Source organism: Grus americana, chromosome 2, assembly GCF_028858705.1.
Source record: "Grus americana isolate bGruAme1 chromosome 2, bGruAme1.mat, whole genome shotgun sequence".
In the NCBI taxonomy this organism is placed as follows: Eukaryota; Metazoa; Chordata; class Aves; order Gruiformes; family Gruidae; genus Grus; species Grus americana.
The window spans coordinates 168,383,661-168,410,145 of NC_072853.1; the positions used below are offsets into that span (position 1 = coordinate 168,383,661).

The 26,485-nt window shown below is 46.4% G+C and overlaps 2 protein-coding genes across 11 annotated transcripts in view; both read right to left on the reverse strand.

The window, feature by feature from the left end:
* Positions 1-2,498, reverse strand: part of SMARCC1 (SWI/SNF related, matrix associated, actin dependent regulator of chromatin subfamily c member 1) — a 94,322-nt gene extending 91,824 nt beyond the window's left edge. For 5 of the 6 annotated variants that reach the window (XM_054818352.1, XM_054818351.1, XM_054818355.1 and 2 more), the window contains exon 1: positions 2,228-2,498. In XM_054818352.1, coding sequence (XP_054674327.1) covers positions 2,228-2,494 — 267 coding nt within the window. In that variant the 5' untranslated portion in view covers positions 2,495-2,498. The remainder of the gene's footprint in view (positions 1-2,227) is intronic. The other variant, XM_054818353.1, reaches the window with a different exon arrangement.
* Positions 2,499-5,068: 2,570 nt separating this feature from the next.
* The window catches only part of LOC129203615 (KAT8 regulatory NSL complex subunit 1-like), a 31,687-nt gene continuing 10,270 nt past the window's right edge, over positions 5,069-26,485 (reverse strand). The window contains exons 3-14 of one of the 5 annotated variants that reach the window (XM_054818374.1): positions 25,975-26,157; positions 23,817-23,947; positions 17,363-17,558; positions 15,609-15,774; positions 14,580-14,744; positions 11,767-11,936; positions 10,164-10,282; positions 9,879-9,933; positions 9,284-9,380; positions 7,983-8,055; positions 7,064-7,220; positions 5,069-5,578 (exon numbers count right to left, since the gene is read on the reverse strand). In XM_054818374.1, the coding sequence (XP_054674349.1) occupies positions 5,357-5,578; positions 7,064-7,220; positions 7,983-8,055; positions 9,284-9,380; positions 9,879-9,933; positions 10,164-10,282; positions 11,767-11,936; positions 14,580-14,744; positions 15,609-15,774; positions 17,363-17,558; positions 23,817-23,947; positions 25,975-26,157 (1,734 nt within the window). In that variant the 3' untranslated portion in view covers positions 5,069-5,356. Of the gene's footprint in view, positions 5,579-5,910; positions 7,221-7,982; positions 8,056-9,267; positions 9,381-9,878; positions 9,934-10,163; positions 10,283-11,766; positions 11,937-14,579; positions 14,745-15,608; positions 15,775-17,362; positions 17,559-23,816; positions 23,948-25,974; positions 26,158-26,485 lie in introns of those variants that run through there. The other 4 variants (XM_054818372.1, XM_054818376.1, XM_054818375.1 and 1 more) reach the window with 4 other exon arrangements.

Genomic DNA, 26,485 nt, shown 5'->3' on the forward strand with positions numbered 1-26,485 from the left:
TCCTGAACAGATCTGACCCAAACTGAGCACACCGCCTGGGCAGCCCGCTCCCTCCCCGTTAACGAGTTTTCCAACATCCAGTACAAGTCTTCCATACTACTATTTAATCCTCTCACTTTTTTCATTATACTGTAGAGACATGAACTCTCAGATGTTTGAAGACTTGTCTAATCTAGAGACAAGAATGAGAAGATATATAATTGCAATTCTCTGACTCTCTCCATGCCCATCGTGACTCGTGGATCCTTGACCAAGCTCACAGCTGCTCTTGGGATTCTCTCCAACTAGTCCCCAACGTCCCCGGAGCTCCCAGAGCCGAACACACCACCTACTACAGCTGATGGCTTCACCGCTGCCAAGACGTGCACGTATCCATTTTTAAGAGTATAAACTGGACAAAAGTCAGCTATAATCACTGTGTACTTTTCTGAAAGAAGTCGTGCACCTACAGCAAGATGAAAATAGACACAAGATGAACTAGAGTCCATTTATCACACATCAAAAAGGAATTAGCCACTTCCATGTACAGTATTAAGGATACATCTTTAAACGCTTTAGTGTATCAGTTTAGCTTTCAATGCTAGTAGTATCAGTTTCCTTGTTTCCCAAACTAAAAATAATTTTCCATTTTTCTAACAGATTTTACACAGTGAATTTTGAAATTCACTCACCCAGTAAAGATTTCCTCTTAGCCCAATTACCTTCCAGATTTTATGAAACAGATAGAACCATCTAATCTTTACAACCAGCAATACCATGTAAACCAATTATAATAAAGGAGTTTTTCTCTGGCATACAAAATGAAAGCTCCCAGTCCTGACCTACAGATAAGAAGCACTGCCAGGCCAGTAAGGTGAGAACCAGCTCATCTAGATAGTTGTGATTCACAAGAGCAAGGGACAATAACCGTTAATGCTTTTAATTAAGCGACTTGCTCTTCTGCAAAATGGCAGGTGCCAGTTCAAAGTTATTTCAAAAGTTTATTGTATTCTTGTGGGTATTCCGTTATGAAAATGAAATGAAAGAACGCTCCTCCCCAGAAGTCTAGAAACAGCAAGGAAGCACAATCCAAACTAAAAATCTGCTTTTGTGTTACAACTTCAACATAAATAGCTTGAGCTGCTCCCTCAAACTACCACCTCCCCCCCAACGCGCCAATTCGACTGTACGTGGCCGCGCTGGAAGCAGCTATGCGGAAGGACCGGTAAAACACACCTCAACTTGTTCTGGTTTTTAACCCAGCTCAGTTCAGATACCCCTTTCACAGCACTGCCACGTAACTAATCCAATCGACGGCACCCGCAGAGCAACGGGCAAACTCGTCCGTGGGTTATGGACACCAGAGCTACTGAAGAACACAGGGACGGACTGCAAATCTCGGGTAAATACAGAGACTAAGGCAGCTTGAGGTTGTCCACCATCTCTCCTTGACATCGCTCTGCCCCAGCTAATGCTCTTCCCAGGATTGCTACAAAGCTGTCTAGACAGATATATTTGTCTTCTGGAAAGGTCACGTCAGGTAATTTTTCGAGGCGTAGATATTGAAAGGAAAACACTTGAGAAGAAAGGAAAGAAACAGAGAACACAGCGAACTCTAGGAAAGAGGAAGAGGGCGACAAGGACAACACAGAGTGAGCAATGACACTACCAAAGAGTGAACTTGTGGCACGCACAGAGCTTTTAACACGCGCCAGGTTTGGTGACACGCCGTTCTGAACAGCACGAGTGGCGCTTCCCCCCCCCCTTCCTTTTTTAAACACACCGACACTTCAGGGGTGCGGTTTAAGTAAAACCCGTATTAAATCCTGGCAAGCCGAGCCGGGACTTGCCCGCACAAGAAAGTCACCGCCGGGGCTCGCCTCGGTGTAAACATGGACGCGGGGCAGCGGCCGAGCCGAGGGAGAGAGAGCGGGGCCCCACCACCGGCTCCCCCCGGCACCGCCTGGGGCTCCCCCACCGCCCCATGGGGCCGGGCCGCAGCGGGAGGCCTGGGCGCGGCGGCGAGGCCGCGGCTGACAAAGGCCGGCGGCAGTACCGGGCCTAACCCCCCCCCCCGCCCCGCCGCCTCCCCCTCGGGGTGCCGCCGGGGAACTCCCCCGCCCCCGCGGGAAGGGACCGTTAAACCCCCGCCCCCTCGGCCGCCGCGGGGCCTTTGTTCGGGCCGCTCTCCCTTCCTCCCCCCCCCGCCATCGCCCGCCCGGTCCCCGCGCCCCCCGCCGGGCCGCACCTTCTTGTAGTGCTTCCCCAGCCAGACGCGGACCGAGTCGAGCTGGGACACCGTCTCCGGGCTCTCCCAGAACTTCCCCGTAGGGCCGCCGTCCTTCCGCCGCGCCACCGACAGCGCCGCCAACCCGGGACCGCCGCTCACCGCCACGGCCGCCGCGGCTCCGGGCCCCGTCCCGCCGCCGGCCGCCGCCACCGCCGCTGCCATTGTTACCCTCGCCGAGCGCCGCCACCGCGGCCCTGCGCCTCCCACCCGCCTCACGCCGCGCATGCGTCGAACGGCGGAAGCGCCGCCCCCTCGGGCATGCTCGGGAACCCTCTCCCGCCCTCCCCCTCCCGCCTCGCCGCCGCTGCGCGCGCCGGTCCGCTCCGCTCCCCCTTCCCGGTGCAGCCCCTCCCCCCTCCCACTGCCGGCGGCGCCGGGTGTCCGCGCGCTGCCGCCCTCAGCGCCCGCGCCCCGCTGCCCCTCCCCCACGCAGCTCCGCCGCCATCTTGGCGCATGCGCGGGCGGCCTTTTTTTTTTTTCTTGGCCCGCTGCGCGAGAGGCGTCCGACTTCTGCGCAGGCGCCGAGGCGTCCCCGCGCGCTCCCTCCGACCACGCCCCCTCCGCCCAGCCTCGGCGCATGCGTGTCACCTCACCGCCCTCGCGCCGGTTGTCTGCGCGGCCTCACCACAGGCGAGAGACCCGGGCTGAGGGGGGCTGCCGGTGTGCTCCGAGCGGGGGAAGGGGCCCTCGGTGCCCTCCGTACCGGCTGAGGGGGGCTGCCGGTGTGCTCCGGGCGCGGGAAGGGGCCCTCGGTGCCGGCTGAGGCGGACTGCTCAGGTGTCCTGAGAGATCTGACCCTCTCACCTGACAGCAGCCCCATCCATCCACAGCCAGGTGACCTTGTGGTGACTTTTCAAATCTTTCTGCTTTATTGCTGCACGAGGGGCGCGTTGATGACTTCAAGTGTTTTCTTAGCTTTGTTTAAATGTGTCCTCTCTAGTGCTGTTGCAGCTCTCATCACCTCTGCTTCTTCCTCTGTGCATCAGCCTCTGCTGCCTTCACACAGGAGCAGGGTGAGGTACGTAGGTTACTCCCAGTAGCTTTGGAGGCTGCAGATCTGATGCATAACTCCTTTTTAATCTGACAGACGTTATGCCAGTGGAGAGGAGTTGGATATGTAGGGTGAAAAACCAATTTTTTTTCTGTTCAGTGCATCCTGGCACTCTGCTTGCACTATCAGACTGAAATTTCTGATGCCACCTTTTTGGCATTAGATTTCCTCTTGTGTAGGAAATAACTTTATTGCTGTGGAAAGAGGCACAGTATTGGTGCCAGTGGAACCAAAAAAGAAGTGGAAGATAGGGAAATGGAGCCTTAACGTTCAAGGTTTGAAGAATTTCATCATAAGTACCAACAATGACAAGATAGCTCGTGAAAAGAAGGTGGAGAACGCCTAGCTCACAGGTAGCTTGGTTCTAATTCACTGTTGCACCCGAGCTAGAAAGGGCAGCTCTTCCAAAAGTCTCTTGCCCAGGTAATTATCTGAAACAAAAGTGAAAATACCACAATCAGGAGCAATTTTTTAGATGGGTTATGGGGAAATCTAACCCGAGCCCCTTGAACTGCAGCTTGCTGTTGGCCAGGTTCCTAACACAGCCTGTAGAAACTTGTGGTCATGCAGCTCCATGTACCCAAGTTGCTGCACAGGAGAAGAAATACCTTTGTGAGCAGAAATTCTTGAGGTCATAATTGCAGTCATGCCCCTCCTGAAATCTTGGTGAGGAAATGTCAAAAAGAAGGGAGAGGCAGGAATAGGAGGGGGCAGTTGTCTGTACCTCAGTGAAGGCTACACCCCCCCAATGTTTTGTAAAAGCTCCCAGAAGAAAATGAATGCAGATGCTGATTTTCATGATTGTAGGGACTATGGAAAACATATTTCAGTTACATGGAAGATTATCTTGGTCTGTCTCCCTTATAACCACAGTCTTCTGTGCTAGGGCTAAGTCCCTTAGATAGAATGGAATCTGATCAATCTGAACCTTGAAAAAAATACGAAATCAAAAGATTTCATCCAGTGGGATCTGGGAGACATTTGATGTGCTGTGTAAGAAGCACATGTCAAGGACACAGGGAATGCTATTCTGGTCCTACACCTAGGCACCTCACAGCATCGGTCCTTTCTGTCTTCCAAATTTAGGAGTCCCCTTGTACCATTACCAGGGTACACCGACTGTGTACTGCACACAAAGAGGAAGACGGCTGGCACTTCAGGACCAGCTGAGGGGCAACAGGGATTTGACAAGCTGCTTTAGGAGACAGTCGAGTGTGCAGTCACCAGGGGAGAAGCTTAGACGACAAGCAGATTATTTGTGAGCTGAAGCTCAAAGTTTGCACAGAGACCTTGAGTTCAGTGGAGAGATGCGATTAGGGAGTATATGTAATTACCCTACAGTCAGTTTTAGCCCTTGTGTAGCTCCACAGCAGTGGAACACTTGGATTATCTTCAGTGGTGTTAGGAACAGTGCACACCTTGATGAAACACCCGATGAGGAAGGGCTGAGGGGTTTATACGTAACCTCGAGGCAGCCTTGGAGAAGACAAAGCTGTGAGTAGTGCCTGAGCTCGACTGAGCAGAGCTGGTAGTACTGACATCTCATCAAGGGTACTCAGAAACAGGCAACCCTGCGGCAATCCCACAGGATGCAGCTGGCAGCCCCAAGGAGAGGGACAGGAGTACAGCCAGCTCACACAGTAGCGCTCATTACAGCTGCAAAAATCACAGTTTAAAATATAATTAACAAATCTGCACCCAGCCTTCAGTGCTGGCTGCATTCAGAAGTTTTACTTATTTTTTCATAATCACATCTAGTTCAATGTAATGAGTCATTATGAAGCAATTCTCCCCAAATTTCCTCTTTTAAAAACATTTAGCTTTCACCAAGTCTCTACCAATGTTTTATTTGTGAATTCAACCATTCAAAATACAAAAAAAAAAATCAAAAAGTGACAGGCAAAAACTCTGTATGTAATTACAAAATACAACAAATTGAGTACATTCCCATGATTTGCTCCTATATTCATCTCCAGAAGAGAATGATGAAGTTGGCAGCTTCTCCAATTTTCCCATTTTTTTTTTTTTCAAACCAACTAAAGGAAGAGCAAAGTCCTTGGTCCACATGACTGGTAACAGAAACCTGCACGCGGGCATGGTAGTGCTCCACTGCAGCTTTTTGTTGAACTCTCTGTAATTCCACTCCCTCCGTACGTGTTTTGGTACAAACCAGGTGGGTCGCACCCTGCTGCCAGGCCACGGTTACCAGTTTGAGGCTGCGGTGAGCAGGATCCCTCCAGAGAAAGGCAGCCTCTCCCCTGCACAGGAAGGTATCACTGAATCACACAATTTACTTCACGGAAGATAACCAGGCAATGTTTGGGCATTTTACTGCTGCTTTATCAAATAGCCAAAAAAGCTCCTTCATCAAAATCGCAATCCCCACAGAAAACCATCCCTGGCCTTACTCTAGGCTGCAAGCGTTCCCCCTGCCCCTGGACGCTCCAACCCAGACATGAGTACCTGCAAGAAGGGACACTTGTCGCTCTCTGTATCTCTGGAAAACAACCACACATCCAGAAATCTAAACTTCAGAGACCGTTCCAAAAGGCAGAGTGAGTGTATTCCATGGTTAACTGCTAATAAGAACTTTATTTTTTTTTTTTGCTCTAGAATGTAGAAAAGAAACATCTTTTACTCAAGATAATAAAGTGAGGAGTTTTAGGCAAGCTGGAACACAGTTCCTGGTCACCTTAGTACAGATTTGAGTTATTCTTAACAGCAGTGTTAGTTTTCATACATTCCGGTGGGACATTTATCAAATTGATCCAGTGTGAAGCTCACCCCCTGAAAACAGCTCATCTGGAAACAGCCGGAGATGCCTGTTCCAGAATACACGTTTTTCTCAGCTGTATGGCTTTTCAGTGGCTCATTGCCAAGATCCCTGAGACAATGTTTCACTCCAAGGAGCGAAGCAATCCAGAAAAGACACAGAAAGTCACACCCGGTTTGTTACAGCAAGGATACTGTAAGGCAATTGTGTGTTAGGAGATGGACCTGCAGTTTCTGTGGAGGAAACCGATACAAAATTCCAATTATGCAGGGCCAGGGGAACCTGATTTTCATGTACTTACAAGAGTAATTTTTCAAAGCTGCATTTTAGAGTACACACAGCTTCCTCCTTCCCTCTTGCTCACTGGGTCTGTGGTTCAGATCAAATTCACAACAAGACTCCCTCAGACCTCTTTGGCATTTGTAAAGTGATCTGGGAGTGAGCGAGCACCACCCTGAAACCTGCTTCTAGCCACCAAAGCACCTGACAGCCACCTGGTAGGCACTTTTGTAAAGATCGAGGCTGAACAACGCTGTTTTCTTTCTACTCTTGGGATTCCTTTTACTCAAATCTCCCTTCCTCTATGCATTACCCAGCGTTGCTCTGTCTGGAGCAGCACCTAACCTTCTTGTGATCAGGCAGCCGAGCCTTGTTTTGCAGGCCTAACCAGAAATCAGTCTTTTTAAAAGCACTGTGCCTTGGAGGTCCAGCACCACAGCTCCACCAGGGGCCTGAACCCCTCCTCAGCTGGAAATCTCCTCATGTGCTGCCGAAAGGGAGTCTGACACGCAGCAGTACCACACTGCTTGTGCACCAGTCCAGCAGATGGGCTTTTGACACCACAGCACGCGCAGCTGACTTCATACACACCACAGCTCGGGTGTATCGTCGTTGACGAGCTTTCCCGGGTTGCAGTGCTGGACCACGAACTCCTCTGTGCTTTTATTGCTGTCAGTTTGCAGGTGTGTACCTGAAAATTGCATCCCTGCGACGCTGGGTATGACATTGCTAGAGACATGGGGTTGAGAGTCAGCCTGTTCATAGCCACCTTCACTGGTGCACTGGAGAAGACCTTGGTGCAAAGAATCAGAAAGTGGAAACGTGCGAGGCTCCCAAGGCTGTACATTCTGTAAAGTGAAAAGGGAGAAGTTGCTGAAATTAAAAGCCTTGAACCAAACACCCAAAGAACTTGACAGTACCGCCTCCTCCCTGTCCATGCCAATCTCCTGAAAGCCCAGCAGATTCAATGTAGAAAGCTCGCTCCAAGTTTGCTGGGTGCTAAAGCAAAGCCAAGCTTTAAGAGCAGTGAACACTGCGCGCTATTCACCACGCTTCCAGGATCACCAGTTCAGCTTTCTGTCAGTATGGAGACCACTGCCTTGCCATCTCCGCTCACATCCCTTATTTCTCATAGTCTCTATCTGAAAAGGCTTCCAACGCCAGCGCTGTGCACTTGAGCCCAGACCAAGGACAGATCTGGTATGGAGTGTAAGACTGCGCTCGTAAGACTTCCTAAGATTCCTCTGGTAGTTTCAGAATTTAATCCTTAACGACATTAACTCCTTCTGCCAAAGCACTTCCCGTGATGTGTGCAACTGCCTGAAACTACTTGCTGTCATGTAGGTGACTTGGTCCCATCTACTAGGATCTCAAACTCTGGGTCAATAGTGGTTTAGATTTTTAAACTATGACAAAGAAGAATAACTTATCCCACTCTGAATCCTTTTAGCCAGCCCAAGTCTCAGCAGACGCACAAACTGAACGAACTTTTGAGCGGTGTGAAGGCTCATGCCGCTTTCAGAAAGTTTACTTTATATAACCAGTAAAATCATTTTAGAAAAGACCACGCAAGCTGAAGCCAGCTGACATTTGTTACAGCATAACCTCACCTGCATTGCTTCATCAAGCATTTCCAGGGAAGATCTGGTACCTTCACTGCAAGACAGCACCGTTCTGGTCCTACTGTGGGCAGAGAGGGATCGCAAACTGTTGCAAGTCTCAGGGCTGTGCAAGCCAGTAGAAGAGTGCACATACAGCTCGTTAAGGCAATTAAACCCAGTAACTGGAGAGGCTGCCCAGCCCACTGGCCATCTGCTTTGTTGGAGGACATAAAGCGAAGTAGTACGGCGAGGTTGGACGGGGCTTTGGGCAAGCTGGGCTAGTGGAGGGTGTCCCTGCCCATGGCGGGGGTGGCACTGGGTGGGCTGGGAGGTCCCTTCCAACCCAAACCAGTCTGGGATTCTATGTATAACAAGAAACCCCCCAAAAAAATAAGGTCACTGTACAATGAAAAATGTAAGCTTTATCCCCTCTATATGGTGAGATGAGATCATGTTGCCCAGTTAGTGCTTTAACTAAACAGCCCTTTCACTCCTGTCATCTCTTCAAAGAGCATCTCATGGCTTCCCGGGCAATCACTGTCCATTTCACTCATCCCGAGCACGAAGAGAACAATTAAGCATTAAGAGTAAACCCTTGTGAAAAGAAGTAGGGCACAACAGAAAACCACACTAACTACTAGAGACAAAACTGCTGGAGCTACCTGGAGGAACACCAACATGCTTCCCCGGTATGACTGCACTATTTTGGCCTTTTTCCAAACGATATGACCCATCAGTCCCTCTGCCCACCCTACTGCTCAACAGCTTGTGAAAACATCAATTTCCGCTCCAATAGAGGCGGGGATCTCAAAAACATAAACTCTCAAAATATAACAAAAACAGACACAGACCTACTACTGTGCCTCTGAAGGCAAGGCGGAGAAGAATTCAACTTTTACATGTGTCTCTGGACACACAACACATTGTTCTTGGTCCAGACAACAGGTCACAAGTTAAGGAGATAGAGCAAACGAGTTGAAAACAATCTCCATAGCAACAAGTTCTGTCAAACGTATGAAGCAAGCCAGAGGAAAAATGTTTGGGAGAAGTACGAAGCACTACAGTTAAGACAAAGCTCTCAATACAAGAGCTTGAGCTTAGTACGAATTTTATTTGTAAGAGGACTGACATGCTGTGTTACTATTCTGCTGATTAGGCCCCGTTTTAATTGGTTTTAACTATATGAGCAAAATGATTTCTTTATTTAGAAGGAGCTTCTTGATTCAAGATCTCCGTACAGTTTAAAATTAACGAATAAAGCACCTCGTGCTGTGCCTGCTAGCAAGGACAGTACCTGCTCCCTCGCTTACGGGAAGTAGCTGCTGCCCAGGAATCCCAGCGGGCTCGTTCAAGATCTTCATATTTGGAGTGATGGCTGGAGTACATCTCATCAGAAGTATCCTCCAACTAGGAAGAAAAGTTCTGTCTGAATGCTTAGAGCACAAAGTCTGGCCTGCAGGCCAAGCCTACTGTTCTAAAGATTCAGGTAAGCAACACCCAGCCCATTCAGACTGTCTGGGAACCAGCACACACATTCCGTATCACCGCCTCATTTTCGTACTTTCCATTACGTACTGAATTGGGAACTTGTTTGTCAGGAGACAGATGCAGGCTCTTGTGTGCACCGCATAAATAGCTGCCGGGGCATGAAACCGTGCACAATGGAAGGGTTTGTTCTGCCTGCAGCTGACGCACCACCGCAAGCCTCATCTCTGCTGGCCTCTCACCAGCTTCAGATGCAACTGCAACCAGAACTGAACAGCGCTTCGTACAGCGACTTTGCTTACAGAGCTGGCTGAATTTAATAACTGGTAAAGACCGACACTAGAGCTCCTAACGCGCCATCTGCACGTTCTCAGAGTGGCTACAGACATTTGAGACAAATCATCAAAACTGTTTTCTTACCTCAGAGTCCGCTTGATTGAAAGGTGGCAGTTCCTCAAGCTCCACTATCCTCCAGCTGCAAGGGGCAACACAAGCTAGAGATCACTTCAAGGAAAACCATTTGGTACTAACATTTAAATCCAAACAGTAGTAACCACTTTTTTTAATGAAATACTTTTTTTTAAATCCATTAGGAATAATTTTCTTATGTCATTTTGTTAAGAGGCATGGCTCATTCTGCCCAGCTAGAGCCACTCCTCCTGCAGCCACAGGGGAGAGGCTTGCGAAGGCCTGCTCTGTAGGTACCTCGGTACTACCACCTCTTTGTACTCGGGCTTCTCCACTCGAGCGGTGGCTGCCATCGACATCGGGATCACAATGTTGTCTATGTCGTAGGAACGTTCTGCTTTTCTCCTTTTTGAGGACTGCCGAAACACAGAATGAAGAGAAAAACCCATGCAGAAAGTCAATATTAGCGCAAAAGCACATTTAAATACACCACGGAATGGAACTTCTCCGGAACAGCAAGCGCAGTGGGCTCTTTCCCGTCACTGGTGCTAAGCAATATTTTGGTCACAACATACAACCCCTATGGTTCGAGTTATTCCTATATGAAGCAGGATAATACTTACCTACCTCGGAGGGTGGGATTTCACCTATAACTTTGGATATTTTTAGGTCATCCGTGTAGCAAAAAAAAAAAATTCAAATAGGCAAAGGAAAAGGCTATGATGATGATTCAAGAAATAAAAACCTGTCATTTCGGCAGACTAAAGGAGCTGTACTTGTTTCACCTTGCAAAATAAGGGCTGAGAAGGAAAAAGTAAAACAAGTAACCCACGGAAGAACACCGCCGTCCTGAGGTGGAGACAAATCAAACATCACAGCATTTGGACTGGAAGTCAGAGTATTTCCAAACTGAGGACCGAGGCTCTGGAACAATGTCCTAGGAACAGTGGGATGAGAAGACCCCTAAATAGTTTTGAAATCATTTTGATCTGTTTATAAGGAGTTCCATGTACTGCGGTTCCCTGCGGAGCTGGAGATCAGACCTGCAATCTGGAAGCGTCCCCTTTAGTTACAAGCCATAAGATATGCAAGATGCCACAGTTCTTTTGTTCCTTTCTCACACAAACATCCTTTTGTTTCTAGGTAGAGAGGCCAACCAACCACAAATTGAAGTTCTTGGTGGCCACAAGGTTAGCTATGGTTTATTACTGATGTAATTTCATTTAAAAACCTTAATAGACACAGCACTACTCAGAAGCATCCTTAAAAATCTAACAATTAGCTATCAAAGAGAGGAAGAGAGCACTGGGAAGGATGGCAAGCCTGAGCCCTCATCCTTCAAGGTCTCCTTTGCTCAACATACTTGGAGAGCCAGGAGTTACTTGGTGCCTTCCTAGATAAGCGGTTGGTTGTTGCAGGATGTGTTTTTTAATCCTCCGCTACTTCTAGAAAAACAAGAAAATGTTAAAGATCATCTCTTGGCTGATGTTCCTGCTTCATATGGGGAAGTCCATAGCAATTAATTCTCTACTATTCATTTGTAGCCAAATAAAGCTGTAACATTAGATGTATACAGCTAGTTGCTTATAAAAAAAAAAAGGGAATCAGTAGAATATTGTCAGTACTAAATTTGGAACCGGCCAGTCTGGCCAGGGAAGCAGTGCAGCAGGCACCTAGCCAGCCACACACTGCCTGAGGAAAGAGAAGAACCAAGTAGCTGTTACGGCTTCACACCAACATCCAAATGCATCTCCCAGCCCTCCGTTAGCAGTAACCACTCATCTGAATTCCCATCGGGTGCGTAGCGCCCTGCACTGCTGGGTAAGAGGGGTATTCCCCAACTCCTTTCCAAGGCTACCTCTTTTCAGATTCATTTGCCACAGCTTTTGTTTCAACTCACCATTGCGGAGCTGCCAGTGAAGGGGACTTGGCTGGCAGAAGGGGCTGGAGGAGGCTTAGGGCACAAGGACAGCAGGTGCAGAGAACCATATTTATGTGCCCAAGGACTGCAAACAGGAAAGCTGTGACTGGACGGTCCTTCAGGCTGCCTTCTCCCTTCAAACAATGAACCTGTTAAGAAATCATGAATGGAAAACCAAGGTGAAGCCAGATTGACTCGGGACTGGTTGGTGGTGTTGCTACCCCCGTAGGGTGACCAAGCCTGCCCTGGGAACAGAGCGGGACAGCAGCATCAGAGAATAAACGTGGAACAGAAGCCCCAAGTGAGGTGTCAGTGCTCTGCAGCACTGGGGATGCTAGCTCAAAAATGTTCCTTTTGGTGGGTGTTTCCAAAATAAAGTGGGATTGCAGTAGAGGTTACAGCCACCGAGAACCACACTTCTCAGTCCAAAATGCAGCCACTCAGCTTCCTTCACTGTTGAACTGGTCAGGCTGATCCCATTTCTAATGATCACTCCGACGACAAACCACACGGATTTTAAGATGTACTCTTCTCTCTGAAGTCCCACATAGCCTCAGCTTGATATGCTTTTTCTACATCAGTTAACTTTTTATTCTTTCTCCCATTTGTGACTGGCTTATTCCATGCTGAGTATTACAAGTGGAGCAATCTTCCAAACCTACTGTGCCAAATTACTCCACTAGTCAAATCCTTCCTGAAAAATCTAGTTCTGTGATGCTCTTAGAGTTAAAAATACATGAAAATCACCCTGCATTACTGCATTATCCATTAGAACATACTCTTCATGGTAGGTGTCTACACACACCCATACATGCTGCCCATAAATAATAATAGGTTTTGTGTACTCTTGTGGCTAGATATTTGAAAAAAGGAAGGAAGTATAGAAAGATAAATCAGTTACAAGTCAAATGGCTGCTGACCAGTTGATAGAACCTGTAACAACCCATTATTCAATCATCTGCGAGTACGTTCCTCACATTTATTCCACGCTAACCAACTGCGTGAGGTTCAACGAGGCTCAGTGCCGGGCCCTGCCCTTGGGTCACACCAAGCCCAGGCAACGCTACAGGCGTGGGGCAGAGTGGCTGGAAAGCTGCCTGGCGGAAAAGGACCTGGGGGTGTTGGTCGACAGCCGGCTGAACGTGAGCCAGCAGCGTGCCCAGGTGGCCAAGGGGGCCAACAGCATCCTGGCTTGTGTCAGCAATAGCGTGGCCAGCAGGACCAGGGCAGTGACCGTCCCCCTGTACTCGGCACTGGTGAGGCCGCACCTCGAGTGCTGGGTTCAGTTTTGGGCCCCTCGCTCCAAGAAGGACATTGAGGTGCTGGAGCGTGTCCAGAGAAGGGCAACCAAGTGGTGAAGGGTCTGGAGCACGAGTCTGATGAGGAGCGGCTGAGGGAACTGGGGTGGTTTAGCCTGGAGAAGAGGAGGCTGAGGGGAGACCTGATGGCTCTCTACAGCTCCCTGAAAGGAGGGTGTAGCCAGGTGGGGGTCGGTCTCTTCTCCCAAGGAAGAAGCGATAGGACGAGAGGAAACGGCCTCAAGTTGTGCCAGGGGAGGTTTAGACTGGAGATCAGGAAACCTTTCTTCCCCCAAAGGGCTGTCAAGCCCTGGGCCAGGCTGCCCAGGGCAGTGGTGGAGTCCCCGTCCCTGGAGGGATTTCAGAGCCGTGTAGATGTGGTGCTTGGGGACGTGGGTTAGTGGTGGGCTGGGCAGTGCTGGGGTAACGGTTGGACTCCGTGATCTCAAGGGTCTTTTCCAACCAAAACGATTCTGGGATTCTAACCACCTGCTTGTTCTACCTTCATTACTCCCTGAGCTGATTATTGGAAGGATGACCTCTGCTGCACACTTCTCTTCAAAAACAACATCCATCCCCATTCAACACTCAGTAACCTCAGCTCAGACTGATTCAACATCATTACATCAAGTTGTAGCTCAAATTGTTAGGGCCAAACATGCAGCCTGAGGCTGCTGATGTACTTTTGGCATAGAAGTTGGTTTGGTTTTTTGTTTGCTTGTTCTAGTTTGTTTTGGTTTTTGGTTTTTTTAATACTATCTGGTTTGTTCATGAGAATTTGCATCAGCAACCACAGAACATAAAAAGTATTCCACATGCAGCAACAGTATCCCATAAGAATGTCAAAAATATGGCCAGCTCACAGCCTGCACGTTATGTTACTTTCAAAAAATGATCTGGCATAAAAATGTGCCTTTTAAAGAAAGCCAAACAGAACACCAGCCCTAGTTCATTTAAAAACTAGGATGTGTCTTAGCTGGGTTTCCCTCTTCCCATCTTGAAACTGGCTAAAGTCTTCTATCACTTAACTACTGTAACCTATTTAAAAAATCATCAACTCTGGTGGGCTGATGAAAAAAGTTAGGCCCTCCAAAACAGTAAGAGCAGCACACAACCGAACAGCAATTGCTATCACAGCAGAAAAAAAACCACCAGAATTTTGCCAGGCAAAAAAATTATCTACTCTCATTTCAAACACAGGTTCATAAAAGCTTCGTTTTGGGTTGCTTGTTCCCTTGAAAGAAACACAGAGAATGGCAAGATGTATTGGTTTTAATGACTTGGCCAAGGCTAGAATTTCTGTGTCCCTCCAAGGGGTCAGAACTGCTGTAGTTTGCAAGATGCTGGAGTCAGTCACTTCGCCATTACTATAGAACAGAGTTACAATTAGCTTCCACTGGAAGAAAGCGAGCTACTTTCTCCACTCTACCTTGACTGGTTAAAAGCCCGCATTTAATTTAACTTCCTCTCAAAGTCCCATTTTGCTAAACTTACGGGAGGCAAGCAGGAGCGAAGAGCGTAGCTTTGGGAACGCGCTGTTAGTCGGATCTTGTTTCTGTCCAAAATGGGACATCTTCAGAGTCTTGAGTTCACGGCTCAGCAGCCTCTGCAGTCCGTCCTCTCTTAATAAGGTTTCAAAGTGCAAGTGGAGAGGGTTGCCTGAAAGCAGAAAATCCAAGTTATTTTGGTAAGCACCAAAAAATTTCCTTTGTCATATACACAGTGCTGCACACGCATCCTCAGCGGTTCACGCCGGTCAGTGCTTCGGTAAGAGAAGGAATGACATAGCTAACCAAAGCAAGAGGGGTTGGCTGCAGGCGCTCTCACACCTGCTCTCATAGTTGCACAGTAGAAGTATTTTCCTCACTGTCCCTTAACCTACTCAAACTCCTTAGTGCACGCTCTTGCTCTTCCATGGCTAAAGGCACTAGCAGTGCTGCAGCCACTATCATGCTTCAGTTATTTAAGCAGAAATTAAACGTTAAGATCCCACAGAGCATAGTTCATAAAGCAACCACAGAGCACATCTAGAAGGCCGCAAGCGTTCTGAGTGCTTACACTCAAACGGTGATTTCACACTCCAAACTGGTGCTAACAGTCCACCAACCAACTGCCACGCAGCCTGTCAGAACCGGCCTTAGCTTCCGAGTCTTGCGAGCAGACCAGGGCAGGGGCTTACGGGAGCTCACAACAGTCGTTCCGCCAGCCTCCAGAGGTAGGACGCTCGCTGCAGAGGACTCAGAGCTGACTGTAAAGAAGTCATCTAGCTTACACTGAACTAGAGATGGCAATGGCCTCAGGTGCAGGCCGAGACACAGACATCTCCACCAACCGCCCCCCTTGGGCTGAAGGTGCGTCTGGTTACCATGCAGAACGCCACCAGACATTTTTCATTATCTTCTAGAAACACACTTAAAACTCTGTCAGCATGTTTTGAACCTCCTCGCACGTATGGAGGAAGAGCAAGGAGGGCAGTGGCACAGTCAGGGATCTCTTCCCCATTGTAAGATGTGAGCTACTCACCATGAGATAGAGAGAGAATGGGGTGGAAGCCGGAGTCCAGGAGGGCTATGCGCTCTTCCAGGGACATGGTATCGGGGTCTATCGTCTGGACAGGGGCTTCGCAGCTACACAGGATGCAGGAGTTGGGCCATTCACAGCTGCACTTCACAGTCAGAGGTTTCAGCGGCTAGCAGAAGAACAGCGATCAAACATTTAAAAAGGGAAACGTGCTTCAGATTTAAGTAAAGTTGAAGTTCAGATCCAGTATCTCCAGTCTGCTTCCTCCAGGTACACTAGTTTCCATTCACTAAAAAAGCAAAGCCAAGCAAGTTTTGAAAAACTGAAAAGCATCTCTGGCATAATCCTTCCCCAGCACAACTGGGGAAAAAAAAAAACAACCAAAAAACCAAAAACCCCAAACCCATAACCCAGCAGCAGATTTGGAGGGTGAAAAATAAAGCCAAGAGCCAGGATCAACGTTAAGAGAGTGTGCAAGAGTACTACCACAGGCTGTTTCTCCTTCTGACCGTGGATGAACTACCTCATCAAAAATATTCAGTGTATTGAGGCACAAATTTTGTGTGATTCTTTACTAGTAATTTCCAAGCCAGAGCTGCTCCTCTGCAACTCCAGTGAAGCCACACTTCATTACTTTCTTTTTAAAACTTCAAACACCTCTGTGCCTTTTCCCATCCCGTTGTTCTTCATTTTCCTTAAAGACTTTCTGTAGCTCTGATGCTTACAAAGAAACGATTAAAAACTGTTAGGCGAGCAATCCACCACCAGCACCATCCATCATTCTGACCAATATTGTCTTATTTTCCACTTTTCCTACTTGCCTGTTTGGAGCACAAGCTGCAACCACAACAGCCCTGATGTCTTTGTTCCACCATTCCTCCCCTCACTGTCGCTAAGACACACCCGACATCCTTTCCCCATCGATATATCAGGTTCCGTAATATCAGTCAAACCAGGAGAGGGAGCATTAATAACGCTTTTACCTATAGCCTAAGCAGACTGAATTAAATCATACCGGCTTTGCGCTCTGGCGAAACAAAAGATCAGACTGGGAGAAGTACCACAACTTTTAGTCTTTTTGTCTTAAATTTGCAGCTTGTTAAATACCCGTTACTTGTAAATCAACATTTGAGGGAAAGGCTACAAATGAGCCAATAAGATATGAGAATCCCTCAACTAAGTTCTTGGTTTGGCAGAATTAACATATTAAACACCTTTTAATCATCAGGTAACCGACAGCGAGGTGGTGTCCAAGGAACACTTATTTCATCAGGCCTGGTAGCTCAGCCTTCAAATAACCACAACCCAGTTACGCTCAATCACACACCAGCTTGAGGAGTCTTAACTAAGGTTCTGTATTGCTGGGGAGTTATTTTTGGGTGGCTGGTGGGTTTTGTGTTGTGGTTTGGGGGGTTTTTTTTGTGTGTGGTGATGGTGGTTTATTTTTCCCTGGACAATTCCAAGGTCAGCAACTACAAGAGGTAATTGGCAGAAGGTTGAGGTATGCTCTGGTCATCGTTACTCAGAAAAAAAGCTGCCTGATTTTTAAGAACGGAAATTTAGAATTGGTTTCTAAAACACAGTTAAGTAGAGAACTCGTGGCTTTTTTTGACATATCTGGGAATTTCTTCTAAAATTCTACATGAATTTTAGAAAAGTGCTCAGAAAAGGAGTCCAACTGGTTTTGCTCAAAATAAACAAACCCACACATTCTAAACAAAACCACAGCCTAGTTTAGTGGCAAAACTTTCACTTACCTTCCTGCTGAAGTGAGAAACAGAGGTAGCTCGGACAAGCTTGCGCTTCTTGTACGTGCAAACTGGGCGGATTCTAGCAGCGACACAGGTATTGTCCGATACAGCAACAAAGTTGTGAAGTGGGTTTTGTTTGCCAAATCCCTCTTTGCCATTCATGCTGGTCAGAGAACTGCTGCTGGAGGAGCCAGTGTGCAAACTGCAACCAAGCGAAAAGCAACTCACTCGGAGCAAGAGTAGGAAGTTGTAATTCTGTGTGTGGTGGTGTGGCTGTGATGCCCAAATGCTCCACAGCATTTATGTCAGCAGCTAGTGCCTACCGGTTGTGTTCTCATCACGTTTTCAGTCGTTGCTACGTTCTCTCTCAAGGGGTATGCAGATTTCTGAATATTTCATTTGCAACGGAAGCGGACACTGAACAGTCTTAACAGCTTTATTTTCATCAGGACAGAAAGTCTTAAAGCAGATGTGGTAGCTACTCATAACACCCACTCTTTCTCCAAAGAGCTTTAGTCAGCAGCTGAATTTATCATCTGATAAGAACAAAGTCATTTACTTCCCATAAAAAAGATAGCCATTAAACCTGAAAACATTGGCAAACATTCTCTGCATCTGTCTCTGTTTATCATGGAGTTGGGGTTAAATCTAAGATTATATTTAAAGCAGCAGATACAAGTTTATTGCCTTTCAGTATATGTTTCTTCTGGAGCTGTCTGTAAAACAGTGCCTTCATAAAAGGTCTTTTTTGTAATTGGTCATGCATCCGTATTATAAAACTTCATTTATCTGTTACATTTGCAGGTCCCAATCATGCATGATTTTTTTTCTTGGTTTGCATAGCAAACATTCAGTAAAACTAGCAGTTTACACTCTATTTTTGTCATGTGAAGCAGAAAAGTCCCAGCTGGATATTCCAACTCTGTGCTGAAGGGCAGGACTGCCTGGCAGGGATCAAGGCCACCAGACGCTGAACTGAGGTACAGGTTGGTGACAAGTCTTTAGAAGATGGCAAAGCCTGAGCCTCCCTGCCAGTCTTCATGCAACCAAGAGTTGATGATTTCCATCCAAATTAGATCATTCTATACTGTTGTCCATTTGGTTTTGGTTTAGAATTATCAGCCAAATCCTATTCAGCTCTTAATATACGTACACGAGAAAACACATCTGTAGGAAGATACGTGCTTAAAGAGACCCAAATTTCCCCGTCGCCTCTTTACTGCACAAACCAGTAAGAAAACAAAATTTTATGGACAACAGTAAGAAGCAAAACGCAAGTGAGAAAGTCTTCCACAAAAATACGTACTACTGATGTTCACAAGTAAACCCAAACTAGTTCTGTGTAAAGGGTACATGAATCCCTGAAGCCTACAGCAGACCCACATGACACTGTTTCCCAATGGCCTCATGCCTCCTGCTGCCCTATGCAGAAAACACAGGTTTGCAGAAAATTGGTGTACATATTTCAGACCTGAACAATTCCAAACCATAGTAACTTCCACAGTAGATAGCTCGGGTAGCACGACGAGGAGGAAAGGGTTACTGTAATGAGACGTCACTGCCCAAACCTGAAAGAACTTAGTGCCTGCGTGATGCAAACAGGTCACCTCACCCAAAAAGTGACTGTTTAAGATGATGTTGTAACAGCCTGGAGGATTTGTCTTGGCCTCTGAAACCAGGCCACCACTCTACAGCTCACTGCCACTCTCACTCCAGAGAGGTGGAACAACAGGGAAAGGAGATCATGGCCAGAACCACTGCTACGGGGTTCATCTCTATCAAAAACCCTGTACTCGCTCATGTGTTTGCATCTGTCCTATTGTTATTTGTCTCACAAAGAAAATTAACTTCTAATACTTTTTTTTTATTGTATAGCATTCCACACCTCAATAGCATGGAAAAAGTTACACACAGGTAATTTTATTCACAATTTCTCAATATACTTATTCTCACAAAAGAGTCTTAGATTTCCACTGTGAAGTTTTAATTAGGAGTGCACCCAGTGATCCTATAAAAGCTAGGGATAATCAGACTAGGAAAATCCAAAATTATTTTCAGTTTATCACAGATGACTCAGGGGTGTGTCTCAGTGGCATTTTGAAAGCTTAACTCTAGAGAGCACTTTTAAACTTGCACTCGAGGTATCCCAGAACTTGCACTCTTCAAGTGCATTGTACTAAGTCTCAGCATTGCCTCCGAGGAACTCTCGGGAATAAGTGTGAAAGTTTGAGAAATTTGTTACCTTCGGTGTTAAACAGGAGGTTCAACACATCAAAGTTAAATACAGAGGGATTCTAGGGCTCTTGCTCTCTTCTGACTGCTGAATAAAGCTCTGTATTAAGAAACTTTAAAAATAAATGGCAGCGCCTGTAAAAACCCATGCTTTCAAATCCACACAAGATACAGTTTTCCTTCCAAAAGCAGCATTCAAAAGCCATTACCAGATTAACAGAAACAAGACAAGTTACTTCTAGCAGTGTTTCCACCACAAGCAGAGGGTAATTTAACTGAAAAAAATAAAAATCTGAAGAAACAAAGCATTTAAATTTTGGGATCGCATTACATATATCTGCTCATTTAGGAGTGACCAAAGACAGATCATCCTACACTGCACGGGAACTTATTTTTAACAAGTTCCAAACTGGAAATTCTGACTCTGAGTGTACGCTCAAATCCCTTTGGTCTCTTCCCTGACAAGGCACAAATGAATTCCTAGCATCTGACACAAATTCCAGTTTGGGTACTTAAGAGTTTCACCTTTATCTTGGGATGTGAGCTGGACGCAACAAGAGTTCTCAATGATTCTTCCAGAGTCTGCCCATTAGGGAGCTGCCCCCCGGTGCAAGCCCCCAGCCCACTCTACAGGAGAGTAAACAGCACTGAGAACAGTCTTAAAAGGCACCAGAAGAAATCAGCCATTTCATTATGATCTTAAGCAGTCTGTTCAAGTTACAGAACTTGTAACTCTCCAAGTTAACTTGACAAGACATGCTTAGGCGTTACTGAAAACACAGTGTAACGCTGTATTTGCAAAACCCAGCTACAGCGATGCACAGTAACAAGTTGGAATTAACAGGACCAAACGTAACCAACGAGCAAGGCTCCCACGTTATGCAGCAGAAGACGACAGCTCCAAGCACCATGGTAAAACAGAAGGGAAACACATTTCCCCATCAACCTAAGCTAGAGTCAAGAAGCAATCGCTACAACTCAGCGGGGCATTTGCAACACTAAGGTTTGCCATTAAATCCTACTGCGGGTCCTGGCACTCAGCCGGCGGGTCTCCGGCTCCTGCCTGCACACCACGGTGGCGATTGTTTCAGAGCAAACAAAGCAGCGGTTGTTCAACCTTTTGCAGCACCGCAATCAGCCATCACTCCTACACAATCAGAACTTCACCAACTCCAGCAGGTCACTTTAGAAATTCACATTCTTTCTAATAAAATAATTAATAACAGCCCACCCAATGAGCGGCCATGCATTCCTGATAAGGGAATAGTTCAACCTTCCCTCTGCTTTTTCCTCTTCAGACCTTCCATGGAATCAGCAGAGCCAGGCACTGGAGGCATTATATAAAGAACAGCGACTGCCTGGCATCCCCACCATCCCAATTCTTCAGCCTTTTGGTTTTTCACATGCGGAAACCTGCACTACCAATTCAGTTCATTATCAAAATTGCTAACTTACATATAATAGAACATACAATGCCTTACTTGCAATTAAGAAGATTAATTGCAAAGGTAGCAAGCATAAAATGCCATGGAATACAGAAGCAGAAAGTACTATTTCAGCTGGGTTTAAGATGACTACATACTTCTTAACTCTTCAAGTATGACAGAGATCCACTACACAACACTGCAAGTTATTGTGGATTAAAATAGCCATTTACATAGATTTAGACATTTATAACTTGGTCTAATACTTCCAGAATCCTCTGGTTTTCTACAATTCAAGTCAAAAGAAATGTTTATTATCTGCAGAATTAGCCCAGAATCAAAGCACAGCTACTAAAGTATCTACCTTTGGAAGATTAGCAATGTTACTGCTCAAAGCTCAGGGCCAATCTGCCAAGAATTTTTTTCTGCTACAGTGACTGATAGGTTAACACAGAATTACGTGTCTGCTTTGAATAATCAATACTTTCTGTTCCCTCATTCTGCTGCAGTCCAATCAATTGTAGGCTGAAACTACCACTGGTAAAATGCAAGCTAGTTTTACTAACTGAATACAGCAAGAACAGCCCTTATGGAAGCCATCTATGAAAGAAAACAAACTCTTCTCTAATAAAACCTCAAACCACACTTAGCTTAGGTAGCCCCCGTGTATTTAGCAGCCTTCAACGAGTCTTTCTACTGCGCAGCAGAACACAAACTGTATCCTGCTTTTTCAGTAGCTTCACAGAAAATGGAATGATGATGACTTTACAGAAAACGTAAGAAAAATCCATCAAGGAATGAGTGGTAAGTGCACCAAATTTTACTCAATTTAATTAGCAACTTGCCATAAACTTGATGACATATTTGTTTGAAGTGATGCAAATTGCAACCCAATTGGTACTATTCCTAGGTCGAGACGGTCTTTAGAGAGGTGAAACAGAAGGGAAAGAATTAAAAGCTACGCAAAGAGAAGGGCCTAAACCCCAAGGAGATACCACAAAGCTGTTCATGAAAGTCAATTATTGGGACAATCACCATATTTCATGGGTGTATTTTCTAGAAAGCTTCTCTGAACCGCTACATCCAGCACTCCACTGGTGAAAAGCTCGTTCAGCAACTCTACGGACTAAAGTTTGCCTCTTGCTACCGAGCGTCTGAAAGCTCACTGACTGCTCACACAGGACATGTGCCCCAAACATTAAACCGAGCTGAGTGCTAGTTAAATTACTAATTGCATATGAAAACACTGAACAACAGAAGTTCCCAATTAAAAATTAACACATGCTCCCTCCCAGTGTTTAACAAATGATCAGGAATATGTTTTTTCTTACAGATTCAAGGCTCCATAAAAATATAAAGAGTTAAAATGGTAATATCTGGGTATCTCTTCGTCACCAACGAGACAGGCAAGATTTACTTCTATATATTGAAAACTTAAGCAAAAAAACCCCAAACATTCTCCATTCTGTGCAAGGAGACTCAAAAAACTTGGAAATCCACTAATTCAAAAATAAAAATCAGGTCACCAGGATGCTGTACAGCATTCAACCTCAACCTAGACAGGCAAGGTACATGTTGGTCATCCCTTTATAAAAAGGGGACAACATTTCAGTTCATCCTCAGTGAGTTTGCTGATGACACAAAGCTGTGTGGTGGGTCGACATGCTGGAGGGAAGGGATGCCATCCAGAGGGACCTGGACAGGCTGGAGAGGTGGGACCGTGCGAACCACATGGAGTTCAACAAGGCCAGGGGCAAGGTCCTGCACGTGGGTCGGGGCAATCCCAAGCACAACTCCAGGCCGGGTGAGGAATGGATGGAGAGCAGCCCTGAGGAGAAGGACTTGGGGTGTTGGGGGACGAGAAGCTCCACATGAGCCGGCAACGTGCGCTGGCAGCCCAGAAAGCCACCCGTGTCCTGGGCTGCGTGTCCAGCAGCGTGAGCAGCAGGTCGAGGGAGGGGATTCTGCCCCTCTGCTCCGCTCTGGGGAGACCCCCCTGCAGTGCTGCGTCCAGCTCGGGGGTCCCCAGCACAAGAAGGACACGGAGCTGTTGGGGCGAGTCCAGAGGAGGCCACGGAGATGCTGCGAGGGCTGGAGCACCTCTGCTCTGGAGACCTCAGGCTGAGAGAGTTGGGCTGGTTCAGCCTGGAGAAGAGAAGGCTGCGGGGAGACCTTAGAGCCCCTTCCAGTCCCTGCAGGGGCTCCAGGAAAGCTGGAGAGGGGCTGGTGCCAAGGGCAGGGAGTGACAGGCCAAGGGCAATGGCCTGAAGCTGCAGGAGGGGAGATGGAGATGGGATGTGAGGCAGAAATCCTTCCCTGTGAGGGTGCTGAGGCCCTGGCCCAGGGTGCCCAGAGAAGCTGTGGCTGCCCCTGGCTCCCTGGCAGGGTTCAAGGCCAGGTTGGATGGGGCTTTGGGCAAGCTGGGCTAGTGGAGGGTGTCCCTGCCCATGGCAGGGGTGGCACTGGGTGGGCTGGGAGGTCCCTTCCCACCCAAACCATTCCAGGATTCTATGATCTTCCAACAGGCTGCCTACAAGACAGGCAACACTATCTATGTATTTGGCAGTTTGGGGGTTTTGGTTATTGTTCTTTTACACAACAGATCACAACTGGTAATTTTATAATCACTTCTTACAAGAAATTCCCCTCTAGAATCCTCCCAACAGACATGCATATTTATTTCATATTTTTAGAACTGAACTGTAAGTACAAAAGTCTTCCACCTAAAGATGTCTTTCTTAGTGTCTATCAGCAATGCCGTGAATAAGAAGTGACTTTGATCAACCCATAAGAAGAGAACTAACCAGTTCAACACTCCGTTGACTTTGCGGGGTGACGCAGTGCAGGCTTGGAGGGGTGCTGGAGACACATTGCTGGGGGTGGAGGAAGGACATGGACACAGAGGGTTTCCCAAAGACTCTGTAAAGTGAAAACTCTGCAAGAGAAAAATTAAATCTCAAACTCAATAAAGCTTAATGTGATAATGAATCTGAAGAAGGATGAGGGTAGAGAGGAGAAAAAGCCCAGAAAACCCAAAAAGCAGAGTAATCTAGGGAGCATTCTGCAACTATAAATGCCATTAAAGTTCAATCGGTCCAATGTAAACATGAGTTTTAATCAATTGTATTTTAAGCAACAATCTCCCAATCAAAGTTCATATTTTAAATGCATTCTTAACCATCACAAAATACTTATCACAGTAGTGCTTGTAGTTCTGTTTTACATGCTGGAGATCATTTTCAGAGCATGACATCAAAACAGTCGGTCTCTTCTCCCAAGGAAGAAGCGATAGGACGAGAGGAAACGGCCTCAAGTTGTGCCAGGGGAGGTTTAGACTGGAGATCAGGAAACCTTTCTTCCCCCAAAGGGCTGTCAAGCCCTGGGCCAGGCTGCCCAGGGCAGTGGTGGAGTCCCCGTCCCTGGAGGGATTTCAGAGCCGTGTAGATGTGGTGCTTGGGGACGTGGGTTAGTGGTGGGCTGGGCAGTGCTGGGGTAACGGTTGGACCCCGTGATCTTAAGGGTCTTTTCCAGCCCAAACGATTCTGGGATTCCATGACTTTTGAGCTATTCTGCCTTTTCCACGAGACAAAAAGATTATAATGTACTAAAATCTGTACTAAATGCTGTACTAGTTCCATAGAAACTTTCTGAAGTTTTAATGAGATACTACTGTTATTTAAGAATATCTGATGGTTCACACACACTCATTTGACTTGTGTCAAACCCAAAAATCCTTTTGATTTCCACACAATTAAACCCCCATACCTTCAGTTTACTGCATGCGTATGTCTACATTAGCGTTAAACAACAAAACCTCATAAAGATAAGAGCAACAGAAGTACAGTTTTCCGCACACTGAGCTATCAACGTCACAGCTCTGTCACTTGGAGGAATGATTAACACAGGGATTTATCGAGCCACAGACTGCATCTGGAGCACAGTGCTCAATTGGTAGAGCTTCCATTAACATGTTTATTCCCTTTTTGGACAATTTCATTTTGCCACAGGATGTTTCCAATCTGACTAACTATTGACTATACTTCCTTGTAGCAGATATTTCTATCTGACAATGAAAAAAACTAATGAATCATCCCATATTCATCTTAAACCTATCAAGCTCAATCTTGAGTTCAGTTACTCATTTGCAGTGTTCAGATTCTGCAGCTCACCCTTACACACATCAGAATATCCTTCTTCCCTCAGAATTTGCAAACGAAAAAGTTAAAGCTGGCTTTCAAGAAAAGGAGGAGTCTTAATTTTTTTTTCCCCCATTTCCTCTGAAACATAAGAATTTTCCCTGCTCTACAGCTGTGGTGTGTGACAGTTGACCCTTCATAGCTTCACACAAGTTAGGACTACCAGCACCTGTTAAGTCGCTTGGTCTGATGACCTGTACACCAGAAGTTACCCACCACCACCCAGAAATACCAGGTTCCAAACACTACTTGGACACATCATCCTCAAAAGGTCTTTAAAACCACCCTACAAACAACGGGAGTCAGAATGCCATCAACACCATGACTCAAGCAAGCACTTAAGATCAGAAACTGTTTTTAAGGGGTTTTTTATGACTGCAAACTCCACCACTTTCCACAGACCTTGCACAGTAAATTAAGATTCAAAGTAGGTTTCTGTGGGGTTTGTTTTGTGGTTTTGGTTTGCTTTGGTTTTATTTATTTCTGGAGGACTCTAGGAATACACAGAAGTACCAGAGGTTTTTTTAAAAACAAAAGGTGAAGCAAGTTCAATTATCACGTGTCAAAAACAAAGTATGGTAAACTGATATCAGCTGATGCAATATTATAAGAAAAAATAGCAAAACTGAGTTAAAAAAACATTATAGTAGTACATTAAAACCAAATTATTTGATGTGATTTATAAGCTTGCTTCCACAAATCGTACCGCTATTGATTTAAGAGTTTCTTCTATCACTGCAAAATTATGTGTTTCTTGATTACTGACCTGCTTCTGCATATTATACAGGCAACGGGAGGGAACGGCATCTTCTACAGGGCGCCTTGGGATAGAAGATGAAGGCGAGAGCCACTTATTCTTTTGTGAGGCCACCAGTGACACAGAACCCAAGTGGCCCTGCTTCTTCATTAGGTCTCCAGGCTGCCGGTCACCACCAAGGACTACTGGGCCCTGGGGATAAAAAGCGACACTGAATTCCACTTGTAGAAGCCACAGCACAACAGATTTCTTAAGTATGCTCCAAGAGGGAAGGAAACAGCTTAGGAGTTTAATTTTGAATTAATAAAGTTGCCATAGAAATGGAAGTGTTCTCTCTAACCTAGGGGAAGCAATTTAAGGAGGAAATGTTACTAGGCCAACAGCAACACTGTCTGTTTTTCCTCAAAGAGCTGTCTACAACCACAGCTCACAATTAAATGCTGCTTTTAAGGTCCTCCAGCGCTGCTCACAGTGGGGTATAACTGAGATCAGCAAAAAGGAAATCAAGGCGTAAAATCCT